We start from the raw sequence: 18,892 nt of genomic DNA on the forward strand, positions 1-18,892 counted from the left end.
AAGTAGTAGTCAATTAGTTTATTATATTTATAGATTTGGACGCCTTTAATTTGAAATACTTACTTACTTAGTTCCTCTGATAAAATACTCAAGTGTGGTCAAGTATCGAACGCTGATCACGTAGTAGCACTCCAGCAAAATTACACCCTTCAACAAAATAAGGGTCGACTGCCCAAAATTAAGTACCTCGGCACTTTTTGTAACGTTTTGTTTTAGGGCTGCTGTAGCGTTAGGTTTGAGAAAAAACAATTGTTGTAAATCACGTTTATTCATGAACAAATGCCGATCAAAAAGTTACAAATATTATCAAAGAAAACTAATCAAAGTACAACAAAGTCTTAATAAATTGAAGTTGACAAATAGAATATGTTTCAACAGAATGTAATCAAAATAAAACAAAGTCTTAAGAAACCGAAACTGAGAAATAATAAAATATTTTAACTGTCGAACATTTACAAATTTTGAGTCGACAATCAAAATTTCCATTGAAAATTGCAAATATAATCAAAACTGACTATTGTTCCTCCTCTTGGGGTTTTGAATCGCGGTTCGTTATTTGTCCAGGCACGTAGAAGTCTTTTATTTCGGCGTCTGATCCAGATATCAGGCTTTTCTGTAAATAGAAAACATTTTACTCGTAGCTAACTATAAATTCAAATAGAGCTGATTTTATTTTCATGGTTGGGCTTGCCTTCGTCCCTTCAATTGGGTTCGCAGGGGGATTTTCTTATCCGTTGATCTCTGCCAGCAGTCGTTTCTCTCTTCAATCTTCTATGCATATCATCTTTCATACAGTACATTGATTTTTCCCTTGGTCTTGCTTTGTCTATATTCGTAAAAAAATAAACAATAAAAAAAAAAGATCATCAAATAATAATTGGATTGTAGCTAGCGTTGTAATGGTGTGTAAGCACGACAATGGCCGGCCAGTTTCCGTTCTATTCAAAGCAACATTTTAGCTGAACTTCCAATAAGGAAGAAACTTTTAGTTACTTCAACGTAGGTCTCAGATATAAATGATTTTATAGCTTGAATTCGAAACTTTAGAATAATGTTACATCATTTGATTGTAGAGGAGGTATATAAATAATAAAAACTACAAAATATGAATGAGTTTGAATGTGGGTTTGGGTTTGATTTCAGTCGAGTGAATTTAGTAAACAGTAATGAGATATGGTTGCAAAACTACAGAGTATGGAGGTAACACATTTGTGCTCAGAAATGGCAGTCTATGAAGAGGTGTCATTGGTGTCACTCTGTGATGTCCAAGTGCTGTTTACGTTTATACGTATTACACTTTCTATCAGGTAGACCGTTAGTTTAGTTGCTTCTCTAAGTTGCATGAAAAAAACTTTCATAGTTTTTTTTAATGGATGATAATGAAATAGTAGCCCATCCTGCGCTAACGGTATACGCTGGTGGAGCTCCAGTGAGGGATGATAGGTGAGAATGAAAAGACAGGTCAGTTAACCGTGATGAATACACCTGAAATTAAGCACGCTAGTTTCCAAGGGAGACCACGAGGAGATCGACCTGACATAGTATATTGCTAGCAATGGGACTGGTAGTCTGCATTACTAACAATCCCTTTCCCCAACTTTCAAAGTAGATAAGATAAATTTGAATTAACTAACGCGTCTTTGTTTCTCGTGCTTCATCTCGATAAGCAAGGAGCGCAGTATGCGATGCGCGAGGTATTCGCTGGTGCGGCGTACATCCGCACAGTCACCGTGCACGCGGTTGTTGACTACCGCTGAAGAGAGACCTTCCACAGCCTCCCCCCATTCCACTGTTTATAAAAATAAGTAGTGTATATAATATCTGTTTATCTTTTTTTTTATGCTACTTAGAATGGCAAACTGACAAACAAGCTGACGGCCCACTTGATGAAAAGTGGTAACCGTCGCTTATGGACATGAGCAATACCATGGACACAACAGAGTATACTGTTTCGCTCCTGATACCTCCCCATGTATTGCCATTTCTGAGGGCTCAGGTGTTATTTCTCTGTACCCTGTAAATTCACTGCCATATCCAATCCTTCAAACCGTTCAGCGTATCCCGTTAGCGCAGGCGGGGTTACCATACCCTTCAAACCGAAACAGCCGTACAAACACAACTGCGTAATCTTCTTGTACTTCTGTACCCTATGAGATTGACTACCTAAGAGAACAGAGTCAATTTCATAACTTATATACCTAACAATAGGTAACTTATATGCATAAAGGAAGCATATGCCAAGAAATAGCTAAAACTATATCAGAGAAAAGAATAAAGATACTGTTAGTAGTTCTGAGAAGGTCTGAAAGTTTTTAAAGAGTCTTCGGTTTGCGTTGTTTTATACACATTGGTCATTTATTTGACTCGTATAAATAAAAATACGAAAAAAAATATAATTTGTCACACCAACATGCACATGTCTACCAGATTGTTTTTTAATTTTGTTGACATTTATTATTAGAAATTATGTAATTTTGACACATGTGATATTGCAAAATCTTATAAAATAAAGATTTTATGTATATGTTATTAACAATCTGTGTAATTCAGGTATTCTAAACAATATCTAGGCAATGTATAGAATACCTAAGATGTCCAGTCAATATAAGAAATATTATAAATATTATTATTCATTACAAACTTTATTTAGATAATGTATACAATGCCCAGGGATTGTACAGAATACCTGCTGTTCCACTGGTAATGTGTAAATTAAGTAGATTTAAAAAATAAATCTACTTAATTTTTTAAATCTACTTAATTAACCTTCCTGCCGAGGTTTTCCAAAAAGACTTAAGCATGGGGTTCTTCAAAAGGGGGGTAAAAAGGTTTCTTCAGGGTCGGCAACGCGCGCGTAATACCTCTGGTATTGCAGGCGTTCGTAGGCTACGGTAACCGTTTACCATTAGGTGGGCGGTATACCTGTTTGCCATCTCAGTGGTATAAAAAAAACTTCATATTTTCGTCAGTTGCCAATCGATTTGGAAAATGTTTTTTTTTTTATCTGAAAGGATATATTTATAGATTAGTCTTTTTTTTTAATACAAATTAGAATGGCAAACAAGTTGACGGTCCACCTGATGGAAAGTGGTAACCGTCGCCTATAGACATATAGTCTCATAGCAATTTTAACAGACTTGTTCCAGTAGTTTAGTTTTTATATCAAAATAACTGGTTTTACCACAATTGAAGCTTGTGTTTTTTTGTGAAACACAATTTTTATTAGTGGATCATTTTTAATATTATCCCACATACCCCATTTGGCCCTCCCTCCGAAAGATGAAACTATCTTTCTAAAGATATTTCCACACGTTAAAAAAGTATTATATAGAATACTAGACCATGCAGCTTGCTGATAACATCTATAGTTAAATACTAAGAAAAGTAGTTACAAACTACAGAGAAATTGAACAGTTTTACTGACTTGGATGTCTCATATGTGGCAGTGTCACTTTGCCGATAGTTACGTCGATGCATTTCTGTACCTTTTGGCTGACAGATCTCGATAGGAGCTTTGCAGCTGCGTTCACCATCTTAAACGTACAATTAAGAAATATATTGTTATGTCTGTATTATATTATGAAAAGTAAAAGAGTCGGTAATGCGCGTGATATCCTTAGGGTTATAGGCGTTTATAAGCTACGCTAACCACTTGTGCCATCAGACGGGCGTATGCTTGTTTGCTACCGAAGTAGTATACAAAAAAATCTGACTGACTCATCAATAAACAGTCGAAACTATTAAGTTATAATTACCAAGTTTGACAGTAGATTCCTTTTATACAAGTAATAAGAAAGGATTTTTCGACGTTTGACCCATAGGAGTGTAAATATTGGGATAGAAATTTATATAAGAAATTATATTTTATAACCAATTTACCTACTTAAAATTAACCATATACGTGTTGTATAAAAACATTGCAACTTAATTTTAGCATTTCTCAAAATTAATTCCTCAATTGTATAATTTATACACGGGAAAAGTCACGGGGAACAGATAGTTTTATATATTTTTATAAAACTTCTCTTTGCATTAATTAGTGTCTGTTTTCATATTGGTACCATATTAATTTTATTATGATTTAATGCGGTAAATTTCTTTTGTTACAATAACATTGATTGTTGTCTAGTTTTAAAAAGTCCACGTATATATTCGGTGTACTTACAAAATAAATAATAGAATTTATTTCCATTTCAAGGAGCCATTATAATAATATTTGTGTTATCTTTTTCAAATTAACTAGTATATATACCTATTTAGATTTTACATTATCTATCATCATACAAACGGCTCAAATGAAATACTAAGTGCTAAAAGGGAGTCCCAATTTCCTGTTTATTTCAGCCATTAACTGTCCACTGCTGAACATAAGCCTTCCCTATGAGGGGTATTTTGCCAATAATGGCCATGCTTGGCAGGCGTGTTGGCAACCGCAGTTAGGCTTTTTAAAGATGTTTTAAAAGGGACACTGTTGTCCATCCCTATACCATTAATTTCCCTTAATCGCATCTTACGACACCAACGGGAAAGGAAGGGGATATCCTATTCTATACTGGGGCTACACTATGAATAAATATATTATTTAAATAACCCAATTACTTAGTTTACTCACTTCAAGCAATTTTCTCCGTTCGGGCAGATAACTTCCAACGGACACAGGATCAGGCAAGTCTTCTACTCGATCCGAGAATGTCACCTCGGCTAACTTTGTCTTCGATGGCTTTAATGAACAATTTAGATAGATATATATTCTTTATTGTTTCCTCCAAAAGATTACAATAGTAAACTTATTATAAATATAAACAATTACAAGAAATAATCACAATGAGAAAACAATAGGCAACTTTATCGCTAAAAGCGATCTCTTCCAGGCAACCTTTGGATGGAGAGGAGTAATTATAAACAATTTGGTGTATGATGAAAAAATCTGTTAATTCGAAATATGGAGATGTGATACATGTAATAATATAAATATATATCTATACTTATTAGGTATGTTTAAATAGTAAATATTTTCAATTTACTTCAAAAAGCAGGAAGTTTTCAATAAGGTCTCTTTTTTACTTTTTTTTTATGTTTGTTACCTCATAACTCCGTCAGCTTTAAGCCGATTTAGAAAATCCTTTTTTTTATCGTGAAAAATATATTTACAGATTGGTCCAATTTGCAAAATTCTTTTTTTACCTAAAAGGATATGTTTGCCTCATAGAAAATTAATAAAAATCGGCTCAGTAGTTTAGTTTTTATATCAAAATAATTATTTTTGTCACAATTAATGTTGGTTTTTTTTTGTGGGGCACAATCTTTAATTACGATCCTAAGATTTTAACTAAACGACTTTACTGACCACAGGTGTCGGTGGTCGGTCTTTCACACTCTTCAAGTCCAAATCGATGGTAGTCTCGGCGGGTATGTCGACAGTTTCACCGAACAATATGGACGCGCCTCGAACGTTCACATACTGGCGAGCTAGTTCGCTAGCGATCTGTATAGACCACCGGGGCGCTTTTCTTCCACTAATACAAATATAATTTATTATTTAAATTTTGAAGAATTTTAATATTTTGTAGATAGCTTATATGGCTTAATAATTGATGAGTTTTTTTAATGGATGATAATGGAATGGTATCCCTGCCGGCGTTGACAGTATACGTTGGCGGGGCACCAGAGAGAGATGATAGGTGAGAGTGAAATGGGAGGTCAATTAGTCTGTCGTGATGAATATACCTGAAATTTAGCGTGATGTTTTCCAGGTGAGACAACGTGGAGGTCGACCTGACAAGATATAATTTTAGCAATGGGACTTGTAGTCTGTATTACTACCAATTCCTTCCCGTCTAACAGCCCTATTGCTAGCAATATACCCTATAAGGTCGACCACTACGCGGTTTCTTCTGGAAACCAACGTGCTTAATTCTTATAGAATTTGTCACGATGGCCTAACTGACCTGCTTTCATTCTCACCAATCATCTCTCACTAGTGCTTCGCCAGCATACACCGATAGGTTGAGTTACCATTCTAATCTCACCCTTTAACCTCCACCCCCGAATATTTTTGTCAGTAACGTAATCTCATTTTTAGAAATCTATCCTGTCACTAAGTTAGTAGCTTGACTTCTAGGTACTCTCTAAACACCTTCACAGACTTTATTATTTTTTATTGCTGCCTCGTCGATTTGATACCGCAAGTGAGGTTACCTTCCCATTTTATGCGATTAAAAATATATACCTATATACAGCGATGGTTTACGACCTGTACTTACCCTTTTTTAGATTTCTCCGGTCGATAATTAAGGAAAAATACGTGTGCGGCTCTCGAGCGCACCACTCGTTCCACGTCGCGGAGCAGCAAGTTGACGCGGCGTCGGGCGAATTCAATTATCGCGTTTTCGAGCATCTGGCGGTAGGATGGGAGCAATGGTTGAACAAAAACCGAACAAAGTTATAGTGACTTACACTGAAATTTCAATATTTCATCATGACGATTAACCACCTATAATCTTCTAATTGACATTTGAAAATAGATGTAAATTTTCTTCTATCTTACCTATCTTCTTTTCCATGTTATACCTATAGACAAAATGCACTTTTTGTTTTCATTGTCTTTAAAATAAATTCAAAATAAAAAAAAAATTGTCTTATAATATCACTCTGTATATGACTTTTGGACACACTTCGGAATAGAGGATCCATATACAATCAAAGGGAATAAAGAGAAAAGTAAATTAGTCGAAGAGTATCACTACAATACTGATTTCTAAGCTCTGAATTTCAATGAGCAACTTAAATGAAATAACAAATTAAACTGTATTCCCTATGGTATATGTAAATTATAAATAATTCAATGTTTTTAGATAGCTAAAAACACTTTTTAATGTTTAATCACTTTGAGTAACGTGGTCCCGGTATAGTATAGTACCCACCCCTTTCTTTTCCGTTTATGTCCTCCATTCCACCTGCTAAGAGTGGCAGCTATTGGCAATCCCCTTCCACCCAAGGGAACGGGGCTTTCAAGGCTGATATGATGATGATAAATCATTTTAAATATCTTCTGGCGTCGAACTATTGAGGAAAGGTAAATTTTTGAACACAGATCTATTCTGTGGTAAAGTCTTGCATATCCACGACACGCCAACAAGGGATTCACCCCTATTCCTTAGAACCTAGTTGCGTACAGCGCGGTTTCAAAGACATTTCCTCAAATGAACGCTCAGGTTAAGAAAGTTTTTCCAAGATACTACAGCATGAGATTCTTAAAAAAAGGTTTTATACAACTTAGAATGGCAAACAAGCTAACGGCCCACCTGATGGAAAGTGGTAACCGTCGCCTATAGACATGAGCAGTACCATGGACATAACAGAATATACTGTTTCGCCCATGATACCCCCATGCGTTGCCATTCCTGAGGACTCAGATGTTATTCCTCTGTACCCTGTAAATTCAAGCCATATCCCATCCTTCAAACCAAAACACAGCCATGCAAACACAACTACTTTACGGTAGAAACACGAATGGGACAGAGGTACCTAAGCAATCGACTTTTGTACAAGGAGTGTATGCTTATTTGTCTTATAGTGGTATAAAACGTATATTTATATATTTTTTTAACGAATGGAATTTGTGTGTATATTTTTTTAATGAGTAGAAACGGTAACCCCGTTTACATATACACTATTAACGCTAGCTTGCGTTAGCGGGGTGCCAGTAAATGATATTAGTCGAGGACGAAGTCAGGTCATAACGAATTCACAGAGAATTACCCTGTACTGTAGTTTCTATGGAGACCGAGTAAAAGTTGACCTGACGAAGTATACTGTTAGCAGTGAAGATTAATATCCCCATTACCAATAATCCCTTTCTTTTCATGCAGCTAAATTCAGCATACGAGAAATTAAGTGTAACAGTGAGGGATGTGTCCCAAAACATGGACCACTGGGAAACAAATTTATTACTAAAGGTCAAAACAATACGCGTCAGCTGTTACTCGTGTTAGTGGAACAAGAACCCACATAAATTATAATAGAAAATTCTAGGCTGTCGTATTGAGAAATTGTATTATTATTTTACTAGCTGTATCTCGTAGCTTCGCCCGCGTATGTATGTAAACTATCCTATGTAATAAGTTAGGATATAATCAACGTTTTTCTTTTATACTTATAATAAATCTGTAGAGAGGTCAATTCTGTACATGAAATATATTTCCAAAATAACTATCAGGGGGTGATTAGTGATCGATACTGATGCCAAAAATGCTATCAGTAAAATTTTTGTCTGTCTCTCTGTATGTTCGTTATAGAAACAAAAACTACTCGACGGATTTTAACGAAACTTCGTATAATTATTTTTCATACTCCTGAGCAGGTTATAGTATACTTTTCATCACGCTACGGTTAATAGAAGCAGAGCAGTGAAGGGAAATGTTAAAAATGTCCACCCGTGCGACGCCGAGACGGACCGCAAGTTTAATATAAATGTTTCATTTAATTCCGTTCAGTAATTTTTGCATAATAGAGTAACAAACATCCATCTATCCGTCCATCATTACAAACATTTAATGCTAAAATTTTTCTTGATTAAATGATACATTCGCTAAACTCTAAAAAGTGATAATTTTCAATTTTAATAAGTTGTAATAGGATCGTAAAAAAAAGATCTTTAACATTTTAACTTTATAGCAGCTGCCGTACTTCTGGCGTTCGACACCAGTCAGAAATTTTATTCTTTTATTTTATTAAATATTTCTTTGACAAGAAATTCAAAATATTGTAAATTCTATTTGTATAGTAGGCAGTACAGTAATGGAAAATATGGAATATAGATAAACATACGTGTGGTATAACACCTCCTACTATCATAGTCTTTTTATCATCTAAGCGATCTGTCATTAATAACTTATGTCACGATTACATTAACATTAAACGATTTACATCTATTCTATGTTTTAATATTATATTGTTATTACAACATTAATCTGGCGACGAGGTATGTCGTTAGAACGTTTTAATTTTAATACATTCGACAATAACACAGAAGATTGGGAATACTATATACAAAGATTTGAAATAGAACTGCAACTCCATGGCCTCGACGGAAGATCCCCAGATTGCAATAACAAGAGGAAACAATTACTTCTCTCCGAGTTGGTTCAACAGCATTCAAGATACTTGTGGATTATTTTCGCCCATCTGCAGTAACGTCAAAAACCTACGATGAACTTGTCAAAGTACTTCATGAATATTACGGCAAAAAACGGTATGTCCTTTCCGAACGAGTATCTTTTGCAACAAGATATAGAAATGAAAACGAAACGATTTCACAATTCATATTACAACTTCGTTCACTCGCCGGGTACTGTGAATTTGGTAACACACTAGAAGAACGTATTAGAGATCAATTAGTAATTGGTATTAATAATATTGTATGGCAACAAGAACTTATAAAAGAACACCCAACAAACGATTCCAAACTCGCTGATGTTATAGCTACATTGAACAAACTAGAACAAGCTGAAATCCAGAGCCAACGTATAACAAACACCACTGCCATTGAAACAACTGCCGAATTACAAGCCGTAAACAAAATCAATACTCGAACCAGCAAGAGATCTGTAAAAGAAACGCCAAATTTTTCAAAAAAATGTATATTCTGTGGGGGAAATTTTCACCAAAACATAAACGAATGTCCTGCAAAAGGGAAGAGATGCAATGCTTGCAACAAATTGAACCACTTCTCAAACGTTTGCATAAGTAGTGGCCGTCTTAAAATCAATAAATATAATACAAGGCATATTTCTTTCAAAAAACAATCAAATCTCAATGATAGTGAGAATGAAAATTCAGGGGATGAGAGCATACATACCTGTACAATTAAGTTCCCAAATTCGGTTAGCAAAATTATGATATCAACAGAACTCAACAATAAATTAGTTGAAATGTTATATGATCCTGGAGCTGTACGCTCCGTCATCGGTAAAAGACTTTGGGAAACAATTGGACGGCCATCATTAAAAACATGTAAGAATCTTGTTGCCTATACTGACGTTAAGATTGAAACGTTAGGGGTTTGTGACATTTCTGTGAAGGCTTTTAACACAGTGAAAGTATTGTCGGCTTATGTGACACAACATAATGACCTGCCATTATTTGGCTTAGATTGGTGTCTACAATTCAACTTGCCTATGCCACCTGGTGCCCGTCTGTGCAACATTAAGGAACCCACAACAAAAACGAAGTCCGATATGAACACCAAAGATAGCTATGAGATTGACCTCATTCTAAAAGATTTTGAAACATTGTTTGACGGAAAGTTGGGAACAATTAACTGTCATAGCGCGAAAATCCATATCCCCAGTAATATACGACTGAAGGCATTCCGGCCGCGACCAGTTCCTCTCGCATTACAAGAACAAGTCAATGAGGAGCTGAAGCGTTTAGTACGTGAGGGGGTCTTAGAACAAATAGACACCATGGCAACGCCGGTTGAGTGGGCATCACCCATAGTTATTGCGATAAAATCAAATGGAAACGTACGCATCTGTGCTGATTTCAAGGTAACAATCAATCAATACGTACAAGTAGATGATTACCCACTACCGAGATTTGAAGAAATTACCTCAAAACTAGCAGGAGGACAATTATTCACTAAAATAGACCTTAAAGATGCCTATCTCCAACTATTGGTACATCCAGAGTCTAGAAGGTACTTAACCATCTCAACACACAAAGGTTACTTCCAGTATAAACGATTACCCTTTGGTATATCTTTTGCACCAGCAGTTTTCCAAAGAATCATGCACCAAATCCTAAGTGGGTTGGATGGAGTTGTATGTTACCTCGATGACATATTAATTACAGCTGGTACTCGTCAAGAACACATAAAACGAGTCAGAACAGTATTACAAAGGCTACAAGAAGCAGGTATCAAAAGTCAAATTTCCAAATGTTCTTGGTTACAGGAAAGTGTGACTTTTCTCGGTCATAAAATTGACAAAAATGGGTTACATCCAACATCAGAACGAGTTGAAGCCATCAAGAAGATGCCTACTCCAACCAACGTAGCTGAATTACGATCCTTTTTGGGTTCTATTACGTATTATGGTCGATTTATTGATAATTTACATGTTAGATGCGCTCCCTTGTATCGCCACTTAAAAAAGAATCAAAAGTGGGAGTGGACCATCGAGGACACGCAAATAACAAACGATCTGAAAAACACTCTGACATCGAATGAAACCCTTGCTCACTATGATGAGAGTAAACCCATCTACGTCAGCAGTGACGCTTCCGATAAGGGAGTTGGTGCAGTCCTTTTTCATAAAATAGACAATACAATGCGACCCGTCGCTTTTGCTTCCAGAACATTATCTGAAACGGAACGTAGATACTCAACAATCGATAAAGAAGCATTAGGTATTGTCTACTCAGTAACAAAGTTCCACCAATATCTCTATGGTCGGAAATTTACTCTTTTAACGGATCACAAACCTCTCGAACGTATTTTTAGCCAAGATAGAGAGACACCTAAAATTGCAAGCAATCGCCTGCTTAGATGGGCCATGATTCTGAATAGTTACGAATATACTATTAACTACCATTCAGCCAAGGAAAATAGCCCAGCTGATGTATTATCAAGACTGCCACTACCTAATTGTGATACAACAATAGAAGAACGAATAGGATTGCCGAAATTTTCACATCTCCTACACCTTAGACTAAGTAACATACCTGTAACAAAACATGAGCTCAGAAAAGAAACACGTAGCGATACAAACCTTAATAAAATTAAACAATATCTAACGAACCACTGGCCAGAAAAGAAAGAACTATCAAACGATATGCATACATATTACGAAAAAAGAGAACAAATGTCATTTGAAGATGGAATAATTTTGTGGAATGGAAGATTATGTATACCCAAGAAGTTACAGCCTGCTATGCTTGAAATGTTACACGACGGACATAACGGCGTCAATGCTATGCAGTCACTAGCGAGACTGCATGTTTATTGGCCAAACATAGACAAAGACATCCAGAATTTCTTAAAACGGTGCACACTCTGTCAAGCTTGGAGTAATACTAATGCTGCGCCAGTGTATCCTTGGGGAGTACCACCAGAACCGTGGTATAGGTTACATATAGATTTTGCGGGCCCATTTTTTGGATATATGTGGCTCATAGTGATAGACGCCTATACAAAATGGCTAGAGATTATACCAATGAAATCAACAACATCGAGATCAACAATATCTCATCTAGATACTATATTCGCAACATTTGGCGTGCCCAAATATATCGTTACCGATAATGGTCCTCAATTTATATCTGACGAGTTTAAAACTCACTGTCAAAATATTGGTATAACACACATTAGAACGACCCCATACCACCCTAGAACAAATGGATTAGCAGAACGTGCTGTTCGTACATTTAAAGAACGTTTGTTAGCTTCGGACAAGAGTATCGATTTGCATGAACGACTTAGCAGGATCCTTCAAGCTTATAGGAACACAACCCGTCGATCAACAAACCGAACTCCTTTTGAAGCAATGTTTGGAAGGCCAATGCGTACTACCTTCGATTTATTAAAACCAAACATACAAGACGACTTAGAACGGATGAGGCTGTATAAAGAAATAAGACCTACACAGAAGGTAGTCATTCCGCCAACATACAAACACGGAGATAAAGTTTGGGTAAATAAACCCACAGGGAAGGGATCTGATGCAGGTATAATAATAAAATGCAACGGACCATACTCCTATGAGGTACAGTTTTCGAACGGAGTCCGACAACGCAAACATTCCGATCATTTACGCCCAAGACTATCTAGCAGTCAAGATGGCATTCCAGCATATACTCACTATCAACGAATCACAGATAGAGAAGCTCGACTACAACATAGTGGTGATTGTGGAAGTCAATCATCACCAGTACCCTCTACCAGCAGGCAACACCCTGAAGGTTCAACACCACATGATGGTATTTTTGTTGCCACCTCAGCATCGAGAAACGATGAAATTACCCCTACTGATCCGCGGCCACAGTTACTACGTCGCTCACTACGCCAGCGGAAAATACCAGCACGTTACGGTTTCTAAAAACTGTATTTCCATTGGGGGGGAGTAATGTGGTATAACACCTCCTACTATCATAGTCTTTTTATCATCTAAGCGATCTGTCATTAATAACTTATGTCACGATTACATTAACATTAAACGATTTACATCTATTCTATGTTTTAATATTATATTGTTATTACAACAATACGAACATGGGTTCACTGTTCAATAAGTTCGACTGGATCAGCGAAAAGGTTAAAACTGGTTCAGGATCGGCGAAGACATTGCACAATCATTTAATATTTTCTATCTTCAAAATCCATTCAAATATTGAATTTTTTTTATTCATTACATTACAACTTTATTTCTATTTATTTACAAGAGGGCGACTTTGTACAAAAATTGTTTGTACCTTTTTTTTTATATCGCAGGGGGCAAGCGAGCATGCGGCTCATCTGATGATAAGTGACTACCGCCGCCCATGATCACCCACAACACCAGCGGCATTGCAGGTGTGCTGCCGGCCTTTTAAAAAGGAATATACTCTTTTCTTGAAGTTAATTCCAAAGAATGGTTGTGCGTGGAAGAAAGTGCCTTGAAAAACGCACGGTGGCAGACCGCCACTCGTCCAGATGATTGTGATGAAACTTTAGTTTGTGGCGGGTTGTACGGTGGTGAAAATCTCTGTCCCGATCGTGTTTCTACCGTGAAGCAGTTGTGTTTGAATGGCTGTGTTTCGGTTTGAAGGGTGGGATGTAAATTTACAGAATACAGACGCATAACATCTTAGTACTCGGGATTGGCAACGCATGGGGGGTATCGTGGGTGAAACAGTATACTCTGTTATGTCCAAGGCACTGCTCATGTCTATAGGCGACTGTTACCACTCTTTATCTATAACTTGTTTGCCATTCTATCTTGATTAAAAAAATTACATTATAAACATTATGTCTAACCAGATCAAGAAGTTTAAGCGGCGAAGACGGTAAGACAGTCTCCAAATCCATTCTTGCTCGAGCTTGTCCTAACGTCATAAGCATATCGCCTTGAGTCGACACAGCAGTGGTCATTGCTTCAGCTGCTAGCCGTTGCGCTAATTCTGGACTCATGCCTTTAGCGTCTCGTTTTGACTAGAAAATACTTTTATTTATAAGGAAAATATATTTTTAAAATATAAGATGAATTGGCTGAAAAAGAAAATTAAAGTGGCAGCAACTTCAAAGAGTAGGTATCTTTTCGTACAATTTGTTCCCCGGGCTTTAATATTAAACTAGCCAATTTGGCTTGGCAACTGATCCACTATAAACCTCGAGATTAATTTATATTTAATTAATAAGGGTAATTAATTATACATTATAATAAAATCATCAAAAATTATATAATAGGTATAGGTAATTAAATTTATAACATTGTATCTACTTAATATTTCACAGTTAAATAAGTATATATACCGTCTTTTTATAAAAAAAAAAAATACCTAACATATTAATTTCAGGTGTTAGCTGGCCACTGCTAAACGTAAGCTTTCCCAATAAGGGGAGTTTTGCCAGTAGTTGCCACGCTTGGCAGGCGGGTTGGCAACCGCAGTTAGACTTTTAGAGATGTTTTAAGAGGGACGTTGCTGTCCATCACTCTACCATTAACTTCCTTTAGTATCCTCTTACGATACCTGCAGGAAAGCAAGGGGTGCCTTTTTGGGGGCGGCTATATTCAGCAGTGGACAATAGCTGCTTCAACAACGAGAATGTGACAAATTTCTCTAAAAATTGTATTCTCTTAATCAACTGAAAGTCGAAGTCATGAAGGCATTTACATTTGTATCAGAGGGAGACTTTGTACAAAAGTCGTTTGCTTGGGTACCTCTGTCCCATTCGTGTTTCAACCGTGAAGCAGTTATGTTTGCATGGCTGTGTTTCGGTTTGAAGGGTGGGATATGGCGTGAATTTACAGGGTACAGAGGAATAACACCCGAGTCCTCAGGAATGGCAATGCATGAGGGGTATCATGGGCGAAACAGTATACTCTGTTATGTCCATGGTACTGCTAATGCCTATAGGCGACGGTTACCACTTTCCATCAGGTAGGCCGTCAGCTTGTTTGCCATTTTAAGTTGTATGAAAAAAAATTGTTTAAATAAAAGTAAACATTTAAACTTTCACCTTATTAGGCTACTATAAGGTATTTAATTCACTCAGGTATTTCATATCTACCTTTTCAAATTCGAGGCCCATTTTTTTAACAAGCTGAGCAGCTTTTGCGTGACCACCGTGCATAAGTTTCCAATTCGCAAGCCTGATGCGCTGTAGCTCTAGATCGTTATTATACGCATATATTTCAGCTTTCCTGTAATATTGAAATTTGAAATTATCTATTCCACGAATATAAGACAATTTTAGCTTGTTACGTAACTAATTTTATTTTTAAACGCAAAACGTTTGGCTTTAAATTACAACCAAAGTGAGTAACAAAAGAGTTTTACTTGGATCGTCGCATTGCACCGGCGGTCATGTCTTCGGTATATAATTTTAGAAGCAATGCTTCTTCTTGTAACTTTTGATTTTGTGCTGTAACACGCGCCTTCCATTTGCTGTTAGACTGCAGATAAATTAAAATCATATAGAAAATCATAAATTAGTTAAACATAATATAATGTTTGGATTTAACATAAATGCATTTTAAAGGGGTAGACGTGGTTTTTTTGGGATGAAAACATGAGCATACATATTATTAATTACGTTAATTATACTTGAACTAAGCGATTTATTTATATTGTAACTGATTTTGTATTTACATTATTTAATTTTGAATTCGAAGCTAAGTTTTTTAATGTATTATTATTTTTGGAATATTTAGTCTTTAAAATTATGCAACTATTTTCATTAAACTACATATTACATTTGAAGTCGTCAGCATCAGTTCATATACCTAATAGGGTACTGTTTGTTATTTTATTTTTATGCATATAAATGCTACACAATTTATTGTACGAATACTACAGTATGGAGACAGATAGATACTCTTTATTGTTTCTTGCATAAGATTACAATAGCAAACTTATTATAAATACAAACAATTACAAGAAAATATTACACTAAGAAAACAATACGCGGCCTTATCGCTAAGAGCATTCTCTTCAGGCAACATTTGGATGAAGAAGAGTTGTCATAAATGTGATGTTGATTATTATTTTTTATACAACTTAAAATGGCAAATAAGCTGACGGCCCACCTGATGGAAAATGATAACCATCGCCTATAGACATGACATAACATAACAGAGTATACTGTTTCGCCCATGATACCCCCCTTGCGTTGCCATTCCTGAGAACTCAGGTGTTATTCCTCTGTACTTTGTAAATTCACGACATATTCGTGTATTTTGGTTTGAAGGGTGGGAATGGGTGCGAATGGGACAGAGGTACCCAAGCAAACGACTTTTGTACAAAGTCTCCCTCTGGTTATTTATTTCACATATTAAAAATAACATTAAAACAATTTTTTAATTTTGTTATTTTCCTGGTCTTCAAGCTAGGATGACATAGTACATTACGAGAAATCAGTCAACGAACGTCTGAGAGGTTCAACCCAGAACATTTATATACTTATTTTTATAATATACATAATAATAGTGTCTGCCTCTTCGAAATGGTATTTTTATTCAAAAAGAGTCTCATTGGAAAACTACATACAATGAAATGTATGACAGAGCACGTAATGTATTGATGAACAGGGACACACGGCACGTGAGAAAAGAGCCGCGAAGGATTATCATGTAAATTGGTACAATATTATTTACGCCTAACACAAAACCGTGCACATCTGAAATTACGTATTTGGAGCACGTACCCACCTAAATGTTTTATATTTGTAAGCAAATAAGAAATAAGTAAGGATTGATGCAGGATTTTAGAATTAATGCTATATTCGTGACCGGCACTCTCAAAATCGCTTAAAATAGGAAAATTTTAAGTCGACGTGACATAATCACAAATCGAGATTTTAAAGTAAAATATTAGTTGAAGTTTTTAACAGTTCATGGCCACTGTATTGATTTTATGCAGTAGTTACGTAAGACAAGTTTAACGACACGACATTTATTCAAATTCATCAAGGATACATGTTTTTTTTAGCGATAATGAAATGATAATTTCGCCCGCGCTATTAGAATATGCTTACAGGGCACCAGTGAGCGATTATAAGTAAAGATGAAAGCAAATCAGGGCCTCTAGACAAGTGGCAAGAGAATACGTCGATGGAATCGACATCGCTAGCGAGTCCGTGAGTTGGAATGAGTCATCCTAATATATATATATATATATATATATATATATATATATATATATATATATATATATATATAATATAATATATTTTAATAATAAAATTTTTTTTTTTTTTTGAAATTTAAAAAATAATAATAATAAATTTATTTCTTTATACAAAGGTAGTTACATTACAGGGTTTGGTATCTCCTGTTAAGCAAAAATTGCTTGTGTTAGGAGAAACCGCTCCTTCACAACAATAATTAAATTTCATGATCATTACAATTTACTTTTCTTTTTTGCTTAATCAGCATTAAAAATTTTACTTTGTTTTACTTTTATACAATAATATATATATATATCATAAAAAAAGAAAAAAATATGTGCTTGTTCTTGTGTGTATGTGTGTGTGCGAGCGTGTGTGTGTGCGTGCGTGTGTGTGTGTGCGTGCTTATGTGTGTGCGTGCGTGCGTGCGTCGTGTGTGTGTGTATGTGTGAATTTGTGTGTATGGTATAGATATATATAATAATATAGTTTGTGTTCTTTATTATTTTTTTTTTTACTTTTGTACTTTTTATTTATTATTTATATGGTTATTTTTTAATTCCAGACTATATTTTCTATTTCATCGTAACTTTTGGCTTTAAGCCAAGTAACTAGAGTCTTTTTACATTTATGATAATTGAGTGAATATATATCGAGTTCTTTATTTAAATTGTTATATATTTTTGATGATTGACTGGTGTATTGTCTTTTTGCATATGTAGTTTTAACTGTCATTGTATCAGCTACTTTGTGTTTTCTTCTATTTTTATTATTTTCAGGATTATATGTTAGCGATTTATGTTTTTTTAATGTAAGTTGAAGTACATATAATTTTCTTACTGTCAGAAGATCGGTTATTAAGTAAAGGCTTTCAGTAGGGAACCGAAATGGTTTAAAGTACATCACCTTTAACAGCGATCTCTGTGCCCTTTCTAGTTCTAGAAATTTTATTTTTGTTGCCCCTCCCCAAATTGCTATAAACAAGGATAGATTGAGCCAAGGAGACATAAATTCGCTGCAATAAGGTTTTTGTAGTAATATGACGTAGCATTTTAAATACCCAAATAAGCTTTCGAATTCTATTCATAATTATTTCAGAGTGTTGGTGCCAAGATAAACGCTGATCGATAATTACTCCCAGGTATTTGGTGTTATGTACCTTATTAATTGTAGCGCAAGAACAATTTAAATTTTGATAGTTTCGGCATTTGTGGATCTTTATATTAAATCTATTTTGTGGTTGTGTACGATCATAGTTAGTAAAACAGATGTAGTTAGATTTAATGGCATTTAAAGTCAGTAGATTATATTGCAGCCAATCCGCTATCTTAGCCAGTCCGCTCTCAGTATGTAACTTTACTTGTTCCCAAGTCTCTCCTGTGAAAATAACAGCTGTGTCATCAGCAAATGAAATAACTAATCCCTCTTCTAATGCCATGTTACATAAAGTATTAATACGAGTATATATAAGAAACAGTGTAGGGCCGAGGATATATATTTATATATATATATATATATATATGTATA

The 18,892-nt window shown here is 35.4% G+C and overlaps 1 protein-coding gene across 2 annotated transcripts in view; it reads right to left on the minus strand.

Annotated features, from left to right (window-relative positions):
• Positions 1 to 198: 198 nt before the first annotated feature.
• The window catches only part of LOC113518513 (uncharacterized), a 51,370-nt gene continuing 32,676 nt past the window's right edge, over positions 199 to 18,892 (minus strand). Inside the window, exons 5-13 of one of the 2 annotated variants that reach the window (XM_052901807.1) lie at positions 15,538 to 15,653; positions 15,269 to 15,401; positions 14,015 to 14,188; positions 6,264 to 6,397; positions 5,348 to 5,516; positions 4,613 to 4,720; positions 3,425 to 3,533; positions 1,635 to 1,789; positions 199 to 613 (exon numbers count right to left, since the gene is read on the minus strand). In XM_052901807.1, coding sequence (XP_052757767.1) covers positions 515 to 613; positions 1,635 to 1,789; positions 3,425 to 3,533; positions 4,613 to 4,720; positions 5,348 to 5,516; positions 6,264 to 6,397; positions 14,015 to 14,188; positions 15,269 to 15,401; positions 15,538 to 15,653 — 1,197 coding nt within the window. In that variant the 3' untranslated portion in view covers positions 199 to 514. Of the gene's footprint in view, positions 614 to 657; positions 827 to 1,634; positions 1,790 to 3,424; positions 3,534 to 4,612; positions 4,721 to 5,347; positions 5,517 to 6,263; positions 6,398 to 14,014; positions 14,189 to 15,268; positions 15,402 to 15,537; positions 15,654 to 18,892 lie in introns of those variants that run through there. The other variant, XM_052901808.1, reaches the window with a different exon arrangement.

The sequence above is a fragment of the Galleria mellonella genome, unplaced genomic scaffold (genome assembly GCF_026898425.1).
Source record: "Galleria mellonella isolate WM207_F2 unplaced genomic scaffold, CSIRO_AGI_GalMel_v1 utg800, whole genome shotgun sequence".
NCBI classification, from domain to species: domain Eukaryota; kingdom Metazoa; phylum Arthropoda; class Insecta; order Lepidoptera; family Pyralidae; genus Galleria; species Galleria mellonella.